The 24,745-nt window shown below is 43.9% G+C and overlaps 1 protein-coding gene across 7 annotated transcripts in view; it reads right to left on the bottom strand.

Annotated features, from left to right (window-relative positions):
- garnl3 (GTPase activating Rap/RanGAP domain like 3) overlaps window positions 1-24,745 on the bottom strand; it is a 183,823-nt gene that overhangs the window by 32,462 nt on the left and 126,616 nt on the right. For 6 of the 7 annotated variants that reach the window (XM_071351733.1, XM_071351739.1, XM_071351732.1 and 3 more), the window contains exons 21-26: window positions 21,692-21,808; window positions 17,847-18,013; window positions 13,543-13,701; window positions 13,280-13,346; window positions 11,848-11,955; window positions 11,179-11,297 (exon numbers count right to left, since the gene is read on the bottom strand). In XM_071351733.1, the coding sequence (XP_071207834.1) occupies window positions 11,179-11,297; window positions 11,848-11,955; window positions 13,280-13,346; window positions 13,543-13,701; window positions 17,847-18,013; window positions 21,692-21,808 (737 nt within the window). Of the gene's footprint in view, window positions 1-10,188; window positions 10,511-11,178; window positions 11,298-11,847; window positions 11,956-13,279; window positions 13,347-13,542; window positions 13,702-17,846; window positions 18,014-21,691; window positions 21,809-24,745 lie in introns of those variants that run through there. The other variant, XM_071351738.1, reaches the window with a different exon arrangement.

The raw sequence follows: 24,745 nt of genomic DNA, 5'->3' as shown, positions 1-24,745 counted from the left end.
CAGGCTCTGCTCACACTTACTGGCCTGAGGCCAAACCACACGGCCAACAACATTGGACACTTTATGGAACAAAAAGCCTTCACTATATCATCCTGGAATATCCAAGGCCTGAGGTCATCTGCCTTTGGCCTAAAGAGCAGGAACACGGACTTCACCAAAGAAATCGGTAATGCAGACATTGTCATCCTGCAAGAAACATGGTATAGCGGAGACGGACCCACTGGTTGCCCTCTAGGTTACAGAGAGCTGGTAGTCCCATCCACCAAACTACCAGGTGTGAAACAGGGAAGGGACTCAGGGGGAATGCTAATTTGGTATAGAGCAGACCTAACTCACTCCATTAAATTAATCAAAACAGGAACATTTTACATTTGGCTAGAAATTCAAAAGGAAATTATCTTAACAGAGAAAAATGTCCTCCTGTGTGCTACCTATATCCCCCCACTAGAATCCCCATACTTTAATAAAGACAGCTTCTCCATCCTGGAGGGGGAAATCAATCATTTCCAGGCCCAGGGACATGTATTAGTCTGTGGCGACCTAAATGCCAGAACTGGACAAGAACCTGACACCCTCAGCACACAGGGGGACAAACACCTGCCTGCAGGTGACAGCATTCCCTCCCCCATATGCCCCCCTAGGCACAACTATGACAACATAACCAACAAAAACGGGTCACAACTCCTGCAGCTCTGTCGCACGCTGGGTATGTACATAGTCAATGGTAGGCTTCGAGGGGACTCCTATGGTAGGTTCACCTATAGCTCATCTCTTGGCAGTAGCACTGTAGACTACTTTATCACTGACCTCAACCCAGAGTCTCTCAGAGCGTTCACAGTCAGCCCACTGACACCCCTATCAGACCACAGCAAAATCACAGTCTACTTGAACAGAGCAATACTCAATCATGAGGCATCAAAGCCAAAGGAACTGAGTAACATTAAGAAATGCTATAGATGGAAGGAATGCAGTTTGGAAACCTACCAAAAAACAATTAGGCAACAGCAAATTCAATCCCTTTTAGACAACTTCCTGGGTAAAATGTTCCACTGCAATAGTGAAGGTGTAAACTTGGCAGTAGAAAATCTTAACAGTATATTTGACCTCTCAGCTTCCCTATCAAATCTAAAAATCTCAAATAGAAAACCGAAGAAAATGAACAACAATGACAAATGGTTTGATAAAGAATGCAAAAATCTAAGAAATAAATTGAGGAACCTGTCCAACCAAAAACATAGAGACCCGGAAAACCTGAGTCTACGCCTTCACTATGGCGAATCACTAAAACAATACAGAAATACACTACGGAAAAAGAAGGAACAGCACGTCAGAAATCAGCTCAATGTAATTGAAGACTCCATAGACTCTAACCAATTCTGGGAAAATTGGAAAACACTAAACAAACAACAACACGAAGAATTATCTATCCAAAATGGAGATGTATGGGTAAACCACTTCTCCAATCTTTTTGGCTCTATAACAAAGAATAAAGAACAAAAACATATACATGATCAAATACAAATCCTAGAATCAACTATTAAAGACTACCAGAACCCATTGGATTCTCCAATTACCTTGAATGAGTTACAGGACAAAATAAAAACCCTCAAACCCAAAAAGGCCTGTGGTGTTGATGGTATCCTTAATGAAATGATCAAATATACAGACAACAAATTCCAATTGGCTATACTAAAACTCTTTAACATCGTCCTTAGCTCTGGCATCTTCCCCAATATTTGGAACCAAGGACTGATCACCCCAATCCACAAAAGTGGAGACAAATTTGACCCCAATAACTACCGTGGAATATGCGTCAACAGTAACCTTGGGAAAATACTCTGCATTATCATTAACAGCAGACTCGTACATTTCCTCAATGAAAACAATGTACTGAGCAAATGTCAAATTGGCTTTTTACCAAATTACCGTACAACAGACCATGTATTCACCCTACACACCCTAATTGACAACCAAACAAACCAAAACAAAGGCAAAGTCTTCTCATGCTTTGTTGATTTCAAAAAAGCCTTCGACTCAATTTGGCATGAGGGTCTGCTATACAAATTGATGGAAAGTGGTGTTGGGGGTAAAACATACGACATTATAAAATCCATGTACACAAACAACAAGTGTGCGGTTAAAATTGGCAAAAAACACACACATTTCTTCACACAGGGTCGTGGGGTGAGACAGGGATGCAGCTTAAGCCCCACCCTCTTCAACATATATATCAACGAATTGGCGCGGGCACTAGAACAGTCTGCAGCACCCGGTCTCACCCTACTAGAATCCGAAGTCAAATGTCTACTGTTTGCTGATGATCTGGTGCTTCTGTCACCAACCAAGGAGGGCCTACAGCAGCACCTAGATCTTCTGCACAGATTCTGTCAGACCTGGGCCCTGACAGTAAATCTCAGTAAGACCAAAATAATGGTGTTCCAAAAAAGGTCCAGTCACCAGGACCACAAATTCCATCTAGACACCGTTGCCCTAGAGCACACAAAAAACTATACATACCTCGGCCTAAACATCAGCACCACAGGTAACTTCCACAAAGCTGTGAACGATCTGAGAGACAAGGCAAGAAGGGCATTCTATGCCATCAAAAGGAACATAAATTTCAACATACCAATTAGGATCTGGCTAAAAATACTTGAATCAGTCATAGAGCCCATTGCCCTTTATGGTTGTGAGGTCTGGGGTCCGCTCACCAACCAAGATTTCACAAAATGGGACAAACACCAAATTGAGACTCTGCATGCAGAATTCTGCAAAAATATCCTCCGTGTACAACGTAGAACACCAAATAATGCATGCAGAGCAGAATTAGGCCGATACCCACTAATTATCAAAATCCAGAAAAGAGCCGTTAAATTCTACAACCACCTAAAAGGAAGCGATTCCCAAACCTTCCATAACAAAGCCATCACCTACAGAGAGATGAACCTGGAGAAGAGTCCCCTAAGCAAGCTGGTCCTAGGGCTCTGTTCACAAACACAAACACACCCCACAGAGCCCCAGGACAACAGCACAATTAGACCCAACCAAATCATGAGAAAACAAAAAGATAATTACTTGACACATTGGAAAGAATTAACAAAAAAACAGAGCAAACTAGAATGCTATTTGGCCCTAAACAGAGAGTATACAGTGGCAGAATACCTGACCACTGTGACTGACCCAAACTTAAGGAAAGCTTTGACTATGTACAGACTCAGTGAGCATAGCCTTGCTATTGAGAAAGGCCGCCGTAGGCAGACATGGCTCTCAAGAGAAGACATGCTATGTGTTCACTGCCCACAAAATGAGGTGGAAACTGAGCTGCACTTCCTAACCTCCTGCCCAATGTATGACCATATTAGAGAGACATATTTCCCTCAGATTACACAGATCCACAAAGAATTCGAAAACAAATCCAATTTTGATAAACTCCCATATCTACTGGGTGAAATTCCACAGTGTGCCATCACAGCAGCAAGATTTGTGACCTGTTGCCACAAGAAAAGGGCAACCAGTGAAGAACAAACACCATTGTAAATACAACCCATATTTATGTTTATTTATTTTAACTTGTGTGCTTTAACCATTTGTACATTGTTACAACACTGCATATATATAATATGACATTTGTCATGTCTTTATTGTTTTGAAACTTCTGTATGTGTAATGTTTACTGTTCATTTTTATTGTTTATTTCACTTTTGTATATTATCTACCTCACTTGCTTTGGCAATGTTAACACATGTTTCCCATGCCAATAAAGCCCCTTGAATTGAATTGAATTGAATTGAATTGAGAGAGAGAGAGAGAGAGAGAGAGAGAGAGAGAGAGAGAGAGAGAGAGAGAGAGAGAGAGAGAGAGAGAGAGAGAGAGAGAGAGAGAGAGAGAGAGAGAGAGAGAGAGAGAGAGAGAGACTTTTGACTTTTTGTCTTTCTTTATTGAAACATTCTCATTTCATTTAAAACTCACCCCCCCCTAAAATAAAAAAACAAAAATATATCCTGTACTGCATACATGTACCATACTCACCTTTCCATCTACCACATGATACAAACCACCATCACCATACACAAAAACAATACCCTCTCCTACAACCGTATATCCAAAACATCTTCCCCAGCAATACAGACAGCCCCCCCAACACACCATATCTCCTCAAACATCTCCACACATTTGATCAGTTTATAGAACTCAAACTCAACCCTAAGGCGCGCAGAGACCATCCCATTAAACAGTAGTAAAGGGTCTGTTATCCCCCCAACTTTGACCCTGTTTCTCCTTGTTAGCCAAATAGCTAATTTTGCCTGAGCAAACAGAAAATTCAACAAAACACATTTTTCTTTCTCCTTACTCGAATACCTGTATCCCATTATAAACATCCCAACAGCAAAAACCACCCCCAACCTGTCACACAGACATTCCAGCAGAGACATTAAAGGCATTAACCTGGTGCACACAGAAAACACATGAATCACAGTTTCTTTCATTTGACAGAAAGGACACCCCTGCCCAATTCCCGGATCAACCCGTGCCAACCAGCTGTTAGTGGCCAGGGCTCCATGAAGAACCCTCCACTGGAGGTCCCCTGACCTCTTTGGTACTGGGGGTTTGTAGAGCGCCCTCCATCTAAAACCCACCATACTCTCCGCCCCACATACCCCCTGCCACTGATGTGCCTTCACTCCTGTTAGGCTTCTAATGTTCCTAACCTTAACGCAGAGGTTGTAGATGGCTTTACCTCCCACCCCCTCAAACTCCCCCAGGCTCGGAGTGTTAAAATCTAACAAGTCCTCCAGACCCCCTTGCCAGTCTCCAGTCTCTGCCGTCACCTGCAGTGGCGGAAACATTGGTGGCCCCTCTCCCTTTGGCCTCTCAAACACCCCCCTTACCGGCTCAGACATTGCCTCCTGGACCTCCTCCAGGAATCTCTCCAGCAGCCTAAGAGACGTTATTCCTGTTTGTTGCGCCAAGACCTCCGGGGTTTTCCACCCCTCCTCTCCCAGCAGTCTCAGGTCACCTAGCCTTTGTAAACCCCCTGCCATCAGTTGCCTCTGCAGGGTGGCCGACTGAACCGATCTCAAAGGGATGGCTGGGTTGTGGAAAATAGGCTCCTCCCACACCCACTGCCCAGGCTCCACACCCCCTTCTCGTGTGGGCCTTAGCAGCTGCCAGGCCCTCAGCACCGCAGAGTAAAACTCTGAGAGACCTGCTGTACTCAGCCTCTCCAGCTTCATGAGGAACAGCTGCCGGTCCAACCCTAATCCGCCAGCTCTCCTCAGCAGCGCGCATGCTGGTTCCCTCCAGTCAACATCAGTATGGTACAGCAGTCTCTGCACCGCCTTTAGCCGGAAAGCAGCCATCCTGCTCTCCAGTTCCACCAGGCCCTGTCCTCCTTCGTGGACGGTCATGTACAACACTGCTGCCTTCAGCCAGTGATGGCCCGACCAAAAGAAATCCACCAGCTTGCGTTGCAGGTCTGCAAGCAGACCGGCGGGGGGGTTGAGGACAGCCAGTTTATGCCACAAGGAAGATGCCACCAGGTTGTTGATTATCAGCACCCTCCCTCTATATGACACTTGGGACAGGAGCCACCTCCACCTGGCCAGTCTTGACACCACTGCCTGTGACAGCCCCTCCCAGTTCTTGCTGACCCACCTCTCCGAGCCCAGGTACACCCCCAACACTTTAAGCCCTTCACAACCCCACTGCAAACCCCCTGGAAGCAGAGGAGGAGCCCTATCCCCCCATGCCCCACATAACAGAGCTTTGCTCTTTCCCCAGTTTACCTTAGCTGATGAAGCTCCCTCGTACACCTTCAGACTGGTCTCTAGCTCCTGCATATCTTGCCCATCCCTGACCATCACAGAAACATCATCTGCATATGCTGAGACTGCTATTCCTGTCACCACCTCCATGCCTGTCCAGCACACTCCCCGCAGTCTCCTGCGTAGCAGTCCTAAAAAAGGCTCAATGGCTAGTGTGTACAGCTGCCCAGATAGAGGGCATCCTTGTCTAATGCCCCGTCTCACCCAGACAGGCCTACTGAGCGCCCCTCCCACCTTAACCATACATGACGCCCCAGCATACAACAGCTTCACACAGTTCACAAAGCTCTTCCCAAACCCAAACACAGACATCACATTAAACAGATACTCATGATCCACTCTATCAAAAGCCTTCTCTTGATCTAAAGAGACCAGTCCAAAGTTCACATTAGAACCTCTCGACAAGTCCAACATGTCCCTAATCAAGAACAAGTTGTCCGTGATTGAGCGTCCCGGTACACAATATGTCTGGTCCTTGTGTATTATAGAGTCCAGATGGGACTTCAGTCTGTTAGAGAGGACCTTGGCAAATATCTTATAGTCCGCACAGAGTAATGCCACAGGCCTCCAGTTCTTAAGTTCACACAAGTCCCCTTTTTTGGGCAGGAGAGTCAGTGCCGCCCGACGGCAGCTCATCGGCAACTCTCCTACCTCGACGCATTCACGCAACACGCAAAAGAAATCCTGTCCAATAGTTCCCCAGAATTTTTTGTAAAACTCCACTGGAAGTCCATCGACCCCGGGTGCACGACCGGGGGACATCTGGGTTACGGCCTCTGCCAGTTCATGTGACAACAGAGGAATGTCCATTTCATCCCTCTGTGCCCGAGAGAGCTTAGGGAGTCCTGCGAACAAGACCTGAGCACACATAGGATCACACATTTCTGCCCTATACAATTCAGTATAAAACTCCACAGTCCGCTCCCGCATCTCCCCCACCACAGAGGTCACCCGCCCATCAGACAGCCGTAGACAATGCATACCCTTGGCTTCACTGCTCTGTCTTTCCAAACCAAAGAAGAAGGAGCTGGGAGCATCCATCTCCTTGAGCATGGAGAACCTAGCTCTTACAAGTGCTCCCTTTGCTTTAACCTGGAAAAAACTACCCAGGTCCCTACGTAATTCGGCTAAGTTAGCCTGGAGGCCTACATTGCCTTGCCCCACCATCTCTACCTCCATCTCACTAATACACCGCTCTAGTTCCCCCAATACTCTCCTAGCCTCTGAGGATGAGAGAGCTGTGTACTGTTGACAGAAAAGCCGAATTTGCACTTTCCCCACATCCCACCATTGACTCAGAGACTCATACTCCTCTCTTCGCTGCCCCCATCTTTCCCAAAAAGTCTGGAAACCTGAGCAAAAAGTGGCATCTTGTAAGAGCTTTACATTGAACTTCCAATAAGATGCCTGCCGGGGCCCTGGTGAAATAGACAGCCGAGCCATGGTTATGTGGTGATCCGAAAACCCCACTGGGAGAATGGTAGCACCCAGCAGCCTATTGCTCTGATTCCTGGACATGTAAAAACGATCAAGTCGAGCTGCACTCACCCTAGCCCCAAAAACCTTCACCCACGTATACTGTCTTGTGTTTGGATGTTTAGTTCTCCAAACATCCACTAGGTCAAACTGATTAAAGATGTCCCTTAACACTCCCACTGACACTGAATGAGGCTCTTCCCCATTTCTGTCTTTTGTAAAATCCATTGTACAGTTCCAGTCACCTCCGATCACCAGCGTCTCCTCAGGCGCTACTTGTGAGAGTTCCTGTCTAAGACTCCCAAATAGAACCCCTCTTTCTCTCCCTGTGTTAGGCGCATACACATTTATAAAGACAAAACCCATGTTGTTAATCTCTGCTTTAACAACAAGCAACCTGCCCCTACACACCTCCTTTGAGGAGCAAATTTTTACAGCCAGACCCGGTGCAAAAAGGACTGCCACCCCTGCACTAAGATTTGTCCCATGGCTCAACACACTTGCCCCTTTCCACCAGAGCCCCCAATCAACTTCATTCACCACATCACTATGCGTCTCCTGCAGAAACAACACCTGTACTTTCTTTTGTTTTACATATTCACCCAACACACTCCTCTTTCCCGCATCTCTGGCACCATTTATATTAAGCGAGCCTACCCAAAGAGTCTCCATAAGAAGTGGGAGAAAAGCCAGCAGAGAAATAGACCAATAGGAAAGCTCAAAAAGCCCCAGTGTCAGTAAGAAATTAAACATTTAAACAGTGTCTGAAGGTAAACCTTTACGCACTGTTGTGACCCACTTCCTCAACCTAAACCGTTTCTTGGGTGAGAGGACACCATGCCCCTCATTTCTCATAGCATGTTGTACTGATCTTACAAACTTTCTAGAATCAGGAAAAAAAGCCTCAAGATTAACTTTTTTCCCCTTAGTCTCATTCAGGAACCTTGTCAGTTCTCTCAACGTGTACTTAGACCCTTCTGGTTGACTGGCTGTCAGCTCCGGGCCAATTGAAGAGGAGTCTGAAAAAAATAACTCCTCATCCTCTTCCTCAGACTCACTTTCCTCCTCTTCTCTATCTCCCACCCTGACCACCTGCTCTTTCTCTCTGGTTAGGGCCTCACCCACAGCAACAGGCAACATTTCCATGGTGCCTTTGTCCACACCCTTTTTCCTTTTCCGCTTGACACCCTCCTCCTCCCCCCCTAATCTCTTACACTTCCCCACTATACTCTCCTCATCCACTAGAGTAACCTGACTAGACCCAGTATCATCTACACCACCCTCCATAGCATGACTCGGCCCAGCATCATCTGCACCACCCTCCATAGCATGACTCGGCCCAGCATCATCTACACCACCCTCCATAGCATGACTTGGGCCAGCCTCAGCTACCCCACCATCCATAGCTTGACTAGACTCAGCCTCTGCTATACCACCATCCATAGCCTGCCTAGACCCAGCACCCTCTACACCACCCTCCATAGCATAACTAGGCCCAGCCTCAGCTACCCCACCATCTCTAGCCTGACTAGACCCAGCCTGTGCTTCCCCACCATCTCTAGCCTGACTAGACCCAGCCTCTGCTTCTCCACCATCTCTAGCCTGACTAGACCCAGCCTCCACTACCCTACCATCTCTAGCCTGACTAGGCCCAGCCTCATCTACACCACCATCTCTAGACTGACTAGGCCCAGCCTCTGCTGTCTGCATCTCCTTACCCCCTGCATTTTGACCTCGATTTCCCCCATTTGCGCTTGTATCCTCACCTTGTCTACGGCCTTTATGTGGGCACGCAAAGCTCTTGTGCCCCAAATCCCCACATTCAAAACACCGTAGACTATCTGTGCTGGCAAAACCTGCATAGAGCCCCTCCCCATGCCTCACTTTAAAATGCACATTTAGCTGTTGCTCGTTGTTGTTCAGAAACATAAACACTTGCCTCCGGAACGAAACAACGTGTTTAACGGCATCTGCCTGAAACCCTGCTGACAGTACACGGAAACCGCTAGCAAACTTACCAAAACGACTCAGCTCTTTCCTAATTTGATCATCCGTGATAAACGGAGGCAAATTTGCCACTACAACTCTTGTTGAAGGGGTAGAGAGAGGTGAAATTGACACCAACACATCCCTTACAAATATTCCGCTAGCAATTAGCCTACCGACCAAATTAGCCCTTTTCATGAACACAACCACAGCTTTGTTCATTCTAGAAGCAGAATGTATAAACTCAGCTCCTACCTGTTCACCGACCGCGAGCAGAACCTCCTCCACCTTAACTCCGTTCTCAGGAACACACCTGAATCCATGCTGTATAGACAGCGTCTCCTCCGCGCTAGGCTGAGAAGCCATTGCGCACACTACACCTTCCAACCCCCAGGAAAGTTACTCTGTCCTCTTCCACCCTAACTTTGAAAAAAAAAACTTTGGATACCGCCAAAAACAAATATTGCATTAACCCTCCACCATAGAAAATAACATGTAAAGAAAAGAATCAAGAAAGTTAGTTAGGATAGAGCTTTCCACACCAAACACTCAGACTCCAAAAACACCCAGCATGCACCGAGAGAGAGAGAGAGAGAGAGAGAGAGAGAGAGAGAGAGAGAGAGAGAGAGAGAGAGAGAGAGAGAGAGAGAGAGAGAGAGAGAGAGAGAGAGAGAGAGAGAGAGAGAGAGAGAGAGATGAAGAGAGAGAGAGAGAGATGAAGAGAGAGAGAGAGAGATGAAGAGAGAGAGAGAGATGAAGAGAGAGAGAGATGAGAGAGAGAGAGATGAGAGAGAGAGAGAGAGAGAGAGAGAGAGAGAGATGTTGGTTAGTGAAATAATGCCATCACCTGTCTTAGGTTCTGAACAAACCCAAACAGACAACTAGGAAAAGCTCAAACCAAATTTATTCACCCACTGGGTCCAACAGCTGCAAAGACAAAGCATCATTACACAATCACATATATTTATAACCTCCTACTAGGCTGGGTCAACTCCTTCCACATCTAGACATCCCTGTTGCTAGACAGGATTGTAATCATGGCCCTGCCTGATGCTTGAACCTTGGTGGGTGTGGAAGTGTATGTGTGTGAGATAGGACGGTAGTAGGAGGGCCGTTGGGGTGGGCCCTTCTGGCCCCCCTCCCAGATGTGTCTTGTCACTTCATCTGTTGACTTGACCTCGAGCTGAATTCCTCGCTGCTTCCTAGTTCTGCAGCTGTCCTGCCTTATCAGAGACAAACTATTACCCTTCACCTCACAGAATATGAACTTTCTGTCTCACTCAGTAACTTTCCATACACCAAGTTCCTATCCACCCTTCATTGACCCCAACATACACATTCCTTATACATGTAAAGTCATCAATAAGTTCTAGTATGGTAACATGTATCAGTCTATTTCAAGCTAGAATCCAACACCTGCTACAACATGATGAGGTAGTGTGTCATATTGTTGAATGGTACAGTCTGCATGTGTCCTTCTGTTGTGTATGAGTTGTGTGTTTGATAGTGTTTATGTGTGGTCCCTCTGGGATAATAAAGACTGATTGAAATAAGATTGCTGAGAATTTTGTTTCTAAAAACGCACGCACGCACGCACACACGCACACACGCACACACACACACACACACACACACACACACACACACACACACACACACACACACACACACACACACACACACACACACACACACACACACACACACACACACACACACATGCTCACAAACGGACACGCACATACAAGCTCGTGAACGCATGCACGCACACACACGTGGGTACACACACACACGCTTTCTCTCTCTCTTTTGTGTTGTGTAGGAAAAGCGCTTTATAACTCAGATTCATTACCATCATGATTGGACACTTCCACCTGTCAACCAAACTCACCCTGGAGGCAGTCAGCTGGAGCTCTGGCACGACAGCTGTGTAGACCAGGTTACCGTTGACAACCAGCCGGATCTCAATGGAGTCAGTGGTAAAGGCCAAGATGTAGGGGAATGCACACACTAACACAACAACAACTTCCTGTTATTGAATAAAGAATTAACATCCCATGTGCTGACATAGTATAAGAAAAAGTGCATTTACAGACAGAACGGAGAATCAACAGTAATAATTAGTGCATGACTATGAAGTAATTATGATTCCAAAGCACAGCATCAACATTCTGAAGAACACCTGGCTAAATGGAGCTGATAGATTCGGATAGAGGGTTTGGATAGATAATGTCCTAATAAATTAATCCTAAGGGTAAAATTGGTTTGTCAAAGCAGCATGACAGTACAAACATAGACATACTAACATAAGAGAAACTGTAGCTTGTGTAATGTATCTTTAGCCAGCCATTCTCTGCTTTCATCATCAGAAACAAACACAGACACAAACAGACACAGACAAACACTCTGGACGACCTAGCCTGGGTGGCCACCCGCTGCATGTTACCATGGTGACGGGGCTCAGGCCAGGGCCGGAGGCTGGGCTGACCAAGGGAGGGAGCGGGGTGTGGGGAGGGTTAGGGTGGGGCTGCTGGTTGCTATGGTTACCAGTGCTACTCACCGATGGCGTTGGGCATCTGGTTCCAGCTGAAGTGTAAGTCAGAGGCGTTAGACTGGATCATAGGGGTGGACCCATTGAATGGACACACCTTCTTATAGGAACAGATATCTGGGGAACATATGAGATATACAGTATTAGAATGGATATATTAGTGACCCAATATGCCTTTATACCATGTCATTGTTAAGTAATTATAGGAACAAGTATCTGCACAGAAAGACGAGTTTAGAAACATAAGTCTAAATATAGAAACACAGTCGTTAACCTTGTATATATAGGAACCTTGTATATATAGGAACCTTGTATATATAGGAACCTTGTATATATAGGAACCTTGTATATATAGGAACCTTGTATATATAGGAACCTTGTATATATAGGAACCTTGTATATATAGGAACCTTGTATATATAGGAACCTTGTATATATAGGAACCTTGTATATATAGGAACCTTGTATATATAGGAACCTTGTATATATAGGAACCTTGTATATATAGGAACCTTGTATATATAGGAACCTTGTATATATAGGAACCTTGTATATATAGGAACCTTGTATATATAGGAACCTTGTATATATAGGAACCTTGTATATATAGGAACCTTGTATATATAGGAACCTTGTATATATAGGAACCTTGTATATATAGGAACCTTGTATATATGGGTGTTGAGGACAATGGATAATATATATTCAAACGTTACTACACCCTCAGAAATAAAGGTTTAGACTTGATCCTAAAGGAGTACAACCGCTGGTCCCTGGGGTGGAATCTCACTGTAAGGAATCTCCTTTGTACTTTTAGTAACAGGTGCATAATTGTACCCCAGTTCATACCTCAGAGAGTACCTTCCTCCACAGGTACAAAAGCATGCTTTTTGCCTTTATATCGTAACAATACAGTGACAAAGCAATATGTTCTCTATAAGTGACAAACAAGCACTTTTACTCATGAGTGGCCAAAAATAACTAATGACTGCCACACCCCCACTAAGCCACGCCTCCAATATCATTTTCCAGTGTGCCTTGCCTCTGAGGTTATCAACCATGACTGTATTTGTTAGTGACAGATACATGGTTGTTGAATTAGTTCATTTTCAGTCCTGTGGCCTTCACCAAGTGAATTCCAAGGTGTATGTTATCATTATAATTAAACTCTTCATAAGGCCTTATTTTGAGGGGTAGTTTTACCCTAATACAGCCTACAAGTATTAGGGTAATATATGGGGTACAAAAATGTACCATTATACTCTTTATTCGCAAATGTACCCTAAAAGGTACCGAACAGTACCGTGTGACATCATTATGTGTACCTCTGAAGGTACATTATATGTATTTTAATATTTTTTTATAACCCAACTAACAATACCGTACCGTTATTTTATAAGAGTGTAGAGTGTAGAAATACCCCAGATAAATGGAGACTCACAATTGTAACACAACAAAAGACCAGCCTCCCCATCCTCGTACACATCGATGGCTGCCACAAAGTTGACCTGTGTGCACATGGCAGAGAAGAGCACTGTATTGAATTTATTCTACTCAATTGTCATTCATTGGCCCATCTTTAACTGTTCTCCTCTAAACTGTAACTCTTCCCCTTCATTGTTGAGCTCTCTTCTCAGTCAACCAACCAGGTAAGTGGAAGGTAATGTAAATAACACCATAAATCATATTGTTAGGAGGTCTCACCCGGTTGGCGTCTACGTGGTGTAGCCTGTATGCGTCCCCGGTGCTCTCGTTGATCAGGTCAAACTGGTGTTTGTAGGCCACACAGATCATGTTGTCGTTCTCCCCTGTAGGACCGTCCACTAGGGCCATGACTACTGGAGGGTCACATAGACAGATCTCCTGGGGGGGGGCAGGTCAGGAGGGGGGACAGGTCAGGAGGGTGGGCCTCACACAGGTGTGTGTGTGTGTGTGTGTGTGTGTGTGTGTGTGTGTGTGTGTGTGTGTGTGTGTGTGTGTGTGTGTGTGTGTGTGTGTGTGTGTGTGTGTGTGCGTGTGTGTGTGTGTGTGAATGCATGCCTGTGTGCATGGCTATGAGCCTCTCCTCATTCACTAGATCCCTTAGCTGTGGTAAAATGCTGACCTTCTCTTGCTGCTGCATTACAGCAGCTATGGAATAGCTCAAAAAGTTCTCCAGCTGCACCACAGAGAGAGCATCTTAACTGGCTGCATCCCCGCTTGGTATGGCAAAGGCACCGCCCTTGACCGCAAAGCTCTACAGAGGGTGGTGCGGACAGCCCAGTACATCACTGGGGCCGAACTCCCTTCCACCCAGGACCTCTTTAACAGCCGGTGTTAGAGGAAGGCCCGAAAAATTGCCAAAGACTCCAGCCACCCAAGCCATAGACTGTTCACTCTTTTACCGTCCAGCAAACGGTACCGGAGCATCGGCTCTCAGACCAACAGGCTCCAAGACAGCTTCTACCCACAAGCCATAAGACTGTTAAATAGCCAGACTGCTAAACAGCCTAAATATTCAATTAACAGTACCTGAACTATCTGCACTGACCCTATGCACACTCACTAGACTATACACACCCTATGCACACTCACTAGACTATACACACCCTATGCACACTCACTAGACTATACACACCCTATGCACACTCACTAGACTATACACACCCTATGCACATTCACTAGACTATACACACCCTATGCACACTCACTAGACTATACACACCCTATGCACACTCACTAGACTATACACTCCCTATGCACACTCACTAGACTATACACACCTTATGCACACTCACTAGACTATACACACCCTATGCACATTCACTAGACTATACACACCCTATGCACATTCACTAGACTATACACACCCTATGCACACTCACTAGACTATACACACCCTATACACATTCACTAGACTATACACACCCTATGCACATTCACTAGACTATACACACCCTATGCACATTCACTAGACTATACACACCCTATGCACATTCACTAGACTACACACACCCTATGCACACTCACTAGACTATACACACCCTATGCACACTCACTAGACTATACACACCCTATGCACACTCACTAGACTATACACACCCTATGCACACTCACTAGACTTTACACATCATATACACACTCACTAGACTATACACACCATATGCACACTCACTAGACTATACACACCATATACACACTCACTAGACTATACACCCTATGCACATTCACTAGACTATACACACCCTATGCACATTCACTAGACTATACACACCCTATTCACATTCACTAGACTATACACACCCTATGCACACTCACTAGACTATACACATCCTATGCACACTCACTAGACTATACACACCCTATGCACATTCACTAGACTATACACACCCTATGCACATTCACTAGACTATACACACCCTATGCACATTCACTAGACTATACACACCCTATGCACATTCACTAGACTTTACACATCATATACACACTCACTAGACTATACACACCATATGCACACTCACTAGACTATACACACCCTATGCACATTCACTAGACTATACACACTATATACACACTCACTAGACTATACACACCATATACACATTCACTAGACTATACACACTCACTAGACTATACACACCCTATGCACATTCACTAGACTATACACACCCTATGCACACTCACTAGACTATACACACCCTATGCACACTCACTAGACTATACACACCCTATGCACACTCACTAGACTATACACACCCTATGCACATTCACTAGACTATACACACCCTATGCACATTCACTAGACTACACACACCCTATGCACATTCACTAGACTTTACACATCATATACACACTCACTAGACTATACACACCATATGCACACTCACTAGACTATACACACCCTATGCACATTCACTAGACTATACACACTATATACACACTCACTAGACTATACACACCATATACACATTCACTAGACTATACACACTCACTAGACTATACACACCCTATGCACATTCACTAGACTATACACACCCTATGCACACTCACTAGACTATACACACCCTATGCACACTCACTAGACTATACACACCCTATGCATATTCACTAGACTATACACACCATATACACACTCACTAGACTATACACATTATATGCACACTCACTAGACTATACACACCATATACACACTCACTAGACTATACACACCATATACACACTCATTCACACATACTACATAGACACTCCCACACAAAACTCCCACACACACACACACACACACACACACACACACACACACACACACACACACACACACACACACACACACACACACACACACACACACACACACACACACACACACACACACGGATACCAACACAACACAAACACACATACATACACATTACACACACACACTTTTACACATCATTTTCTGCTGCTACTCTGTTATTTATTTTACTTTTATTATTATCTATCTATTATCTATCACATTGATATGGTACTGGTACTCCCTGTATATAACTCCACATTGATCTGGTACTGGTACTCCCTGTATATAGCTCCACATTGATCTGGTACTGTTACTCCCTGTATATAGCTCCACATTGATCTGGTACTGTTACTCCCTGTATATAGCTCCACATTGATCTGGTACTGGTATTCCCTGTATATAACTCCACATTGATCTGGTACTGGTACTCCCTGTATATAGCTCCACATTGATCTGGTACTGGTATTCCCTGTATATAGCTCCACATTGATCTGGTACTGTTACTCCCTGTATATAGCTCCACATTGATCTGGTACTGGTATTCCCTGTATATAACTCCACATTGATCTGGTACTGGTACTCCCTGTATATAGCTCCACATTGATCTGGTACTGGTATTCCCTGTATATAACTCCACATTGATCTGGTACTGGTACTCCCTGTATATAGCTCCACATTGATCTGGTACTGGTATTCCCTGTATATAGCTCCACATTGATCTGGTACTGTTACTCCCTGTATATAGCTCCACATTGATCTGGTACTGGTATTCCCTGTATATAACTCCACATTGATCTGGTACTGGTACTCCCTGTATATAGCTCCACATTGATCTGGTACTGGTATTCCCTGTATATAGCTCCACATTGATCTGGTACTGTTACTCCCTGTATATAGCTCCACATTGATCTCGTACTGGTATTCCCTGTATATAACTCCACATTGATATGGTACTGGTATTCCCTGTATATAACTCCACATTGATCTGGTACTGGTACTCCCTGTATATAGCTCCACATTGATCTGGTACTGGTATCCCCTGTATATAACTCCACATTGATCTGGTACTGGTACTCCCTGTATATAACTCCACATTGATATGGTACTGGTATTCCCTGTATATAACTCCACATTGATATGGTACTGGTACTCCCTGTATATAACTCCACATTGATCTGGTACTGGTACTCCCTGTATATAGCTCCACATTGATCTGGTACTGTTACTCCCTGTATATAGCTCCACATTGATCTGGTACTGTTACTCCCTGTATATAGCTCCACATTGATCTGGTACTGGTATTCCCTGTATATAACTCCACATTGATCTGGTACTGGTACTCCCTGTATATAGCTCCACATTGATCTGGTACTGGTATTCCCTGTATATAACTCCACATTGATCTGGTACTGGTACTCCCTGTATATAGCTCCACATTGATCTGGTACTGGTACTCCCTGTATATAGCTCCATTCTTGTGTATTTTATTTAAATCCTTCTTGTGTTACAATTTTTTTCATTGGGAAAGGTTCGTAAGTAAGCATTTCACGGTAAAGTTTACACCAGTTGTGTTTGGCGCATGTGACAAATAAAATTAGATTGTATTTTACTTGGAAGGTATACTGATTATTGACTTGTTGAACTCATTCAATCATTCCCCCAAAAATGTGTAAGTGTTGTGTGTGTTTCTGTGTGCGATTAAACTGTGCGCGCGCGTCTGTAAGTGTCCACTTGTGTGTACAGTTTCTCTCACCCGTATGTACTGGAACTGGTCCACGGGTGAGTCGGTTGCAGCAGCGAGGGTGCCTAGGCCGTCGAGGCGGGGCTGTTTCCTGGTGATGAGGAGGAGCTTATTCCTGATGGCCGCCACGATCCTCAACTCTGACCCATGGTGGGTGTTGATGGAGTATAGGTGACACCCTGGGACAGGGAGAAAGGGGGAGGTGGAGAGAGAGGAAGAGAAAAGGCAGAGGAGGAGAGAGAGAGGATAAAGGTGTGTGTGAGAGAGAGAAAGAGAGGGGAAGAATATGTTTCAGTGGTTAGCTACAGTATGCAATAGAGCAATGGAATTATTACTATTATTATTACTATTATTACTATTATTACTATTATTATTACTACTATTATTACTATTATTATTACTATTATTATTACTATTATTGCTATTATTACTATTACTATTATTACTATTATTATTACTATTATTACTATTATTACTATTACTACTATTATTATTACTATTATTATTATTACTATTATTATTACTATTATTACTATTATTACTATTATTATTACTATTATTATTACTATTATTATTATTATTATTACTATTAGTATTACTATTATTACTATTATTATTATTACTATTATTACTATTACTATTATTATTACTATTATTACTATTATTACTATTATTATTATTACTATTACTATTATTATTACTATTATTATTATTACTATTATTATTATTACTATTATTACTATTATTCTTATTACTATTATTACTATTATTATTACTATTGTTATTATTATTATTACCATTACGGTTTATTACTATTATTACTGATTACTATTATTATTATTACTATTACTATTATTACTATTACTATTATTATTATTATTACTATTATTACTATTATTACTATTATTATTACTATTATTATTACGGTTATTATTACTATTAGTTATTACTATTATTACTATTATTATTATTACTATTATTACTATTACTATTATTATTACTATTATTACTATTATTACTATTATTACTATTATTACTATTACTATTACTATTATTATTACTATTATTATTATTACTATTATTATTATTACTATTATTACTATTATTATTATTACTATTATTACTATTACTATTATTATTACTATTATTATTATTACTATTATTATTATTACCATTACGGTTTTTACTATTATTATTATTACTATTACTATTATTACTATTATTATTATTACTATTATTATTACTATTGTTATTATTACCATTACAGTTATTACTATTATTTATATTACTCTGAGCAAATTATTACTATTATTACTATTACTCTGAGCACATTCCTCTTTGAGTGCTGCTGCTATCCTTCCCTCTGCTATCCCCCTCTGCTATCCCTCCCTCTGCTATCCCTTCCTCTGCTATCCCTCCCTCTGCTATCCCCCTCTGCTATCCCTCCCTCTGCTATCCCTCTCTGCTATCCCTCCCTCTGCTACCCTCCCTCTGCTATCCCTCCCTCTGCTATCCCTCCCTTTGCTACGCCCCTTTGCTATCCCTCCCTCTGCTACCACCTCTGATATCCCTCCCTCTCCTACCTCCCCTCTGCTATGTCTCCCTCTGCTACGTCTCCCTCTGCTACACCCCCAACTGCTATCCCTCCCTCTGCTATCCCTTCCCTTGCTATCCCTTCCTCTGCTATCCCTCCCTCTGCTATCCCTCCTCTGCTATCTCTTCCCTTGCTATCCCTTCCTCTGCTATCCCTTCCCTTGCTATCCCTTCCTCTGCTATCCCTCCCTCTGCTAACCCTTCCTCTGCTATCCCTTCCTCTGCTATCCCTTCCTCTGCTATCCCTCTCTCTGCTATCCCTTCCTCTGCTATCCCCCCTCCTTTATCTCCCCTCTGTTATCTCTCCCTCTGCTATCCCTCCTTCTGCTATCCCTATGTCTGCTATCCCTCCAAGGCAGTTAATCCCCAACAGCAACTGCTCCCCTGGCGGTGAGGAAGTGGACGTCTCCTCCCTGAGTGGCCTATTGACTCTGGACCTTACATACAGTCTATAAATGCAGCAGGTTCTATTCCTCCTCTTTTTCTGTCACACACAAACACACACACACTTCCATGGCTGTAACACACACACCCCACCCCACCCAATACACACCCACTAATGTAGTGTAATGTGGTGAAGGTTGTATCGGGGAGGCCATACAGACAGTGTAGGGGGTGTGTTGTAACAGAGGTAGGTCCTCTCCCCAGGGATAGATCAGTGCTGTGGCTGAGGCCCGGGGTGGAATGCTCCCCTCTACTACACCTCCCTGAGATGCCTGGGAATGTGTGTGTCTATTAAGAATAAATACATAAACATACATGTATTATATATTATTCATATGTGAGGTGTGTGTGTGTGTGCGTGTGTGTTCGTGAGTATGCATGCAAGTATGTGTCCAAAGGTGTCATGCCCATAGGTGGCACAAGGGCACGTGCCCCCTCAAAATAGTCATTTTTTAATGTTCTTTTTTCAAATTAATGACTAAACTTCCTTTTAAGCCCTTGTTTTATCGTCATTATTTAATAAAAGATCTGTCAGCGGTATTTTGCAGAGGGGGCACACTGATTGGACCAGGTAAGGAGTACCCCCCCCCATTCTCCCTAGTAAGTGGTTCCTTCGAAGTTGCACCACAGAGCAAAGATATGCAAGGCAGGACACTAGATATTGTCACGTTCCTGACCTATTTTTATGTTATTTTGATTATGTTTAGTTGGTCAGGGCGTGAGTTGGGGTGGGCATTGTATGTTGTGTGTGTTTTGGTTAGTCTATGGGTGTTGTATGTGTATGGGATAGATAATTGTGAGGTTGTCTAGTTATGTCTATGGCTGCCTAGATTGGGTCTCAATCAGAGACAGCTGTCATTCATTTGTCTCTGATTGGGAGCCATATTTAAGGTAGCCATAGGCAGTAGGCTTTTGTGGGTAGTTGTCTATGTTTAACGTTTGTTGCTTGTCTGTGCACTTGCGTTATTTAGCTTCACGATCGTTTGTTGTTTTGTATTTGTTTGTATAGTGTTTTCGTTTCATGTTCATCTTCGTTCATTTATTAAAAGAAGATGGCTTATTTTCCTCATGCTGCGTTTTGGTCCGAATCTCTTCCACACGTTCGTGACAGATATTCTAGTGCGTGCAGACAGTATCGTCAGTGGAGGAGGAGAGAGGGTTTCAAGTGACACTATAATTGCACACAGAGTTAGTCTATGCAACTTATTATGACTTGTTAAGCAGATCTTTACTCCTGAACTTATTTAGGCGCCAGAACAAAGGATAGAATACTTATTGACTCAAGGCACTGCAGATTTTCAGTTTTAATTCATTTGTAAAAATGTCTAAAAACATAATTCCACTTTGACATTATGGGGTATTGTGTGTAGGCCAGTGACACAAAATCACAATTGAATGCATTTTAAATGAAGGTTGTAAAAACAAAATGTGGAAAAAGTCAAGGGGAGTGATTACTTTCTGAAGGCCCTGTATGTTCCTATATAGAGTAGTTTGTCAAACTAGCTTAGCGGGCATGTGTGCTGGCAAGGTTGCTAGACTTTACAAATTACAAACATTGCTTGAACTCTTGGGTTATGATACCAGTGTGGCAGTTGTATCATTCATTAAAATGACAATTTAACAGATAGAGATTATGCTTCGATATTGTCTTTTCACGTAGAATTAGGCATCATGATTATGCCTCTAGATTGCAGGATGTTTGAAAAATGAAAAATTCTCAGATGGACCACCCCGACCCGATCCTCACATACTTTGTGCCCCCTCCAAAATAATGGGTGCATGACACCCCTGTGTGTGTGTGTGTCTGTGCATGTGTGTACCTTTGGTCTTTTCCAGTTTGTTCTCTCGACTGTCACACTTGGTGCGAACCAGCTGCCTCTCCTCCAGGCCTCTCTTGAGCATGCTCAGTCTGAACACATAGAGACGCGCTTCCTTCCCTGGAAAACAACACAACAAAACATCCTCATTAAAGATCATCTGGGGTTTGTGTTTCAGCCCAAAAGTAGCCCTGAGATATAAGATATAAGGATAGCGATTGAGAAATGTAACCAGCTTCAAATTAATAAACACAGCTGTGGCCTGACAGTCCATGAAATCAAAATTTTATAAATATGCAAATATTCCAGATTGGACATTTAATACATTTTTTATAAATGTTCTTCTGTTTTACATGTTTCTGTAATAGTCTTCCACTGTAGTCTGTATCCACCCACAAACCACCTGTGTTCTGACACATGTAGCATGTTAAAGGCCAAATTTAGCCGTTTTTATTTCAATATCATATTATTTCTGGGTACCTTACTGTAATAGACTTTTTAGAAAAAAACTATTTATCAAGCAAGATTTTTGCTAAGACTGTCTGGGAGTGGTCTGAGTAGGGAGGGGGAAACTGAGATCTAGCTGTTATTGGCCGAGAGGTTTGGAACTCACTTTGTTATTGGTCTATTAACCAATTTACTGCATGGTGATGTCACAATGGAATGCCGACTTTCCCACCTATGCAAACCAACCAGCAACTATCAGAAAATAGCACTGATTAAAAAAATCACACTTTTCCAGTGATAGTTTCAATATAATATAAAACACAGGAAAATCTGTTTTTATTTTTTACTGCACTGGTCCTTTAACAGAAGGCAATCTTGGACTATTGTCACAACATGTTGTGTGAGATTAAAATAGGCTTAATTAAATCTCTATGGAATCCTATCACTGGTAGCAGCTAATTTAAAGAGATGCTCTGTCACAATTTAGTGAGTTCTGTCTGTCACTATTATGGTGCAGGAATTATAATGTATGAAAATACAAGACTAGCATGTGTGATTGGTGCTATATGTTATCTGGAATGGAGTTTCTTGCAAAAGGTTCATTCAAATTCAAGCAAGCTGCATTGGCATGACCATTTCTTCTATTCTGTCTGTCTATGTGACTGTCTGTGTGTGTGTCCGTCTGTTTCTCTCTTTCACTTCCTTCCTTCATAGTTGTCTCTCTCCCTCTCTGTTCTCTCTCCCTCTCTCTCTCTGTTCTCTCTCCCTCTCTATCTCTGTTCTCTCTCCCTCTCTCTCTCTGTTCTCTCTCTCTGTTATTTCTCCCTCTCTCTCTCTGTTCTCTCTCCCTCTCTCTCTCTGTTCTCTCTCCCTCTCTCTGTTCTCTCTCCCTCTCTCTCTGTTCTCTCTCCCTCTCTCTCTGTTCTCTCTCCCTCTCTCTCTGTTCTCTTTCCCTCTCTCTCTCTGTTCTCTCTCCATCTCTCTCTGTTCTCTCTCCCTCTCTCTCTCTGTTCTCTCTCTCTGTTCTCTCTCCCTCTCTCTCTCTGTTCTCTCTCCCTCTCTCTGTCCTCTCTCCCTTTCTCTCTCTGTTCTCTCTCCCTATCTCTCTCTGTTCTCTCTCTCTCTCTCTGTTTTCTCTCCCTCTCTCTCTCTGTTCTCGCTCCCTCTCTCTCTCTGTTCTCTCTCCGTCTCTCTCTCTGTTCTCTCTCCCTCTCTCTCTCTGTTCTCTCTCCCTCTCTCTCTCTCTCTCTGTTCTCTCTCCCTCTCTCTCTCTGTTCTCTCTCCCTCTCTAATACCAGTGGAAAGTGCATCTCAATAGGTCAACCCAGAACCTGGTCCTGCAGGACAAACACACACGCGCGCACACACACACACACACACACACACACACACACACACACACACACACACACACACACACACACACACACACACACACACACACACACACACACACACACACACACACACACACACACACACACACACACACACACAGTAGTCTACAGGGAGGATGTGTATAGGTCAGCCCCCTCAGACCACAAAGGGAGATCAATGTGTTCGCTAGAGCGACTGAGAGACAAGTAAACACCCTAGAATACACAAGGAGAGAGATGGAGGTAGTGAGAAAGAGAGAGAGTGGGAGGGATGGAGGGCGGAAGAAAGAGAGAGAGAGAGAGAGAGGGAGAGGGATGGAGGTAGGGAGAAAGAGAGGGAGGGATGGAGGGCGGAAGAAAGAGAGAGAGAGGGAGAGGGATGGAGGTAGGGAGAAAGAGAGAGAGAGAGGGAGAGGGATGGAGGTAGGGAGAAAGAGAGAGAGGGATGGAGGGCGGAAGAAAGAGAGAGAGAGGGAGAGGGATGGAGGTAGGGAGAAAGAGAGGGAGGGATGGAGGGCGGAAGAAAGAGAGAGAGAGAGAGAGAGAGAGAGGGATGGAGGTAGGGAGAAAGAGACAGAGAGAGGGAGAGGGATGGAGGTAGGGAGAAAGAGAGAGAGAGATGGAGAAGGGATGGAGGTAGGGAGAAAGAGAGAGAGAGAGAGAGGGAGAGGGATGGAGGTAGGGAGAAAGAGAGAGAGAGAGAGGGAGAGGGATGGAGGTAGGGAGAAAGAGAGAGAGAGAGAGAGAGGGATGGAGGTAGGGAGAAAGAGAGAGAGAGAGGGAGAGGGATGGAGGTAGGGAGAAAGAGAGAGAGAGAGGGAGAGGGATGGAGAAAGAGAGAGACAGAGTGAGACAGAGTGAGAGGGATGGAGGTAGGGAGAAAGAGAGAGAGAGGGAGAGGGATGGAGGTAGGGAGAAAGAGAGAGAGGGATGGAGGGCGGAAGAAAGAGAGAGAGAGAGGGAGAGGGATGGAGGTAGGGAGAAAGAGACAGAGAGAGGGAGAGGGATGGAGGTAGGGAGAAAGAGAGGGAGGGATGGAGGTAGGGAGAAAGAGAGGGAGGGATGGAGGTAGGGAGAGAGAGAGAGAGAGAGGGAGAGGGATGGAGGTAGGGAGAAAGAGAGGGAGGGATGGAGGGCGGGCGGAAGAAAGAGAGAGAGAGAGAGGGATGGAGGTAGGGAGAAAGAGAGAGACGGATGGAGGTAGGGAGAAAGAGAGGGAGGGATGGAGGTAGGG

Source organism: Salvelinus alpinus, chromosome 18 (assembly GCF_045679555.1).
Source record: "Salvelinus alpinus chromosome 18, SLU_Salpinus.1, whole genome shotgun sequence".
Taxonomy (NCBI): Eukaryota; Metazoa; Chordata; class Actinopteri; order Salmoniformes; family Salmonidae; genus Salvelinus; species Salvelinus alpinus.
The sequence above is the reverse complement of the archived record's forward strand: the minus strand, read 5'-3'. Positions and strand labels throughout refer to the sequence as shown.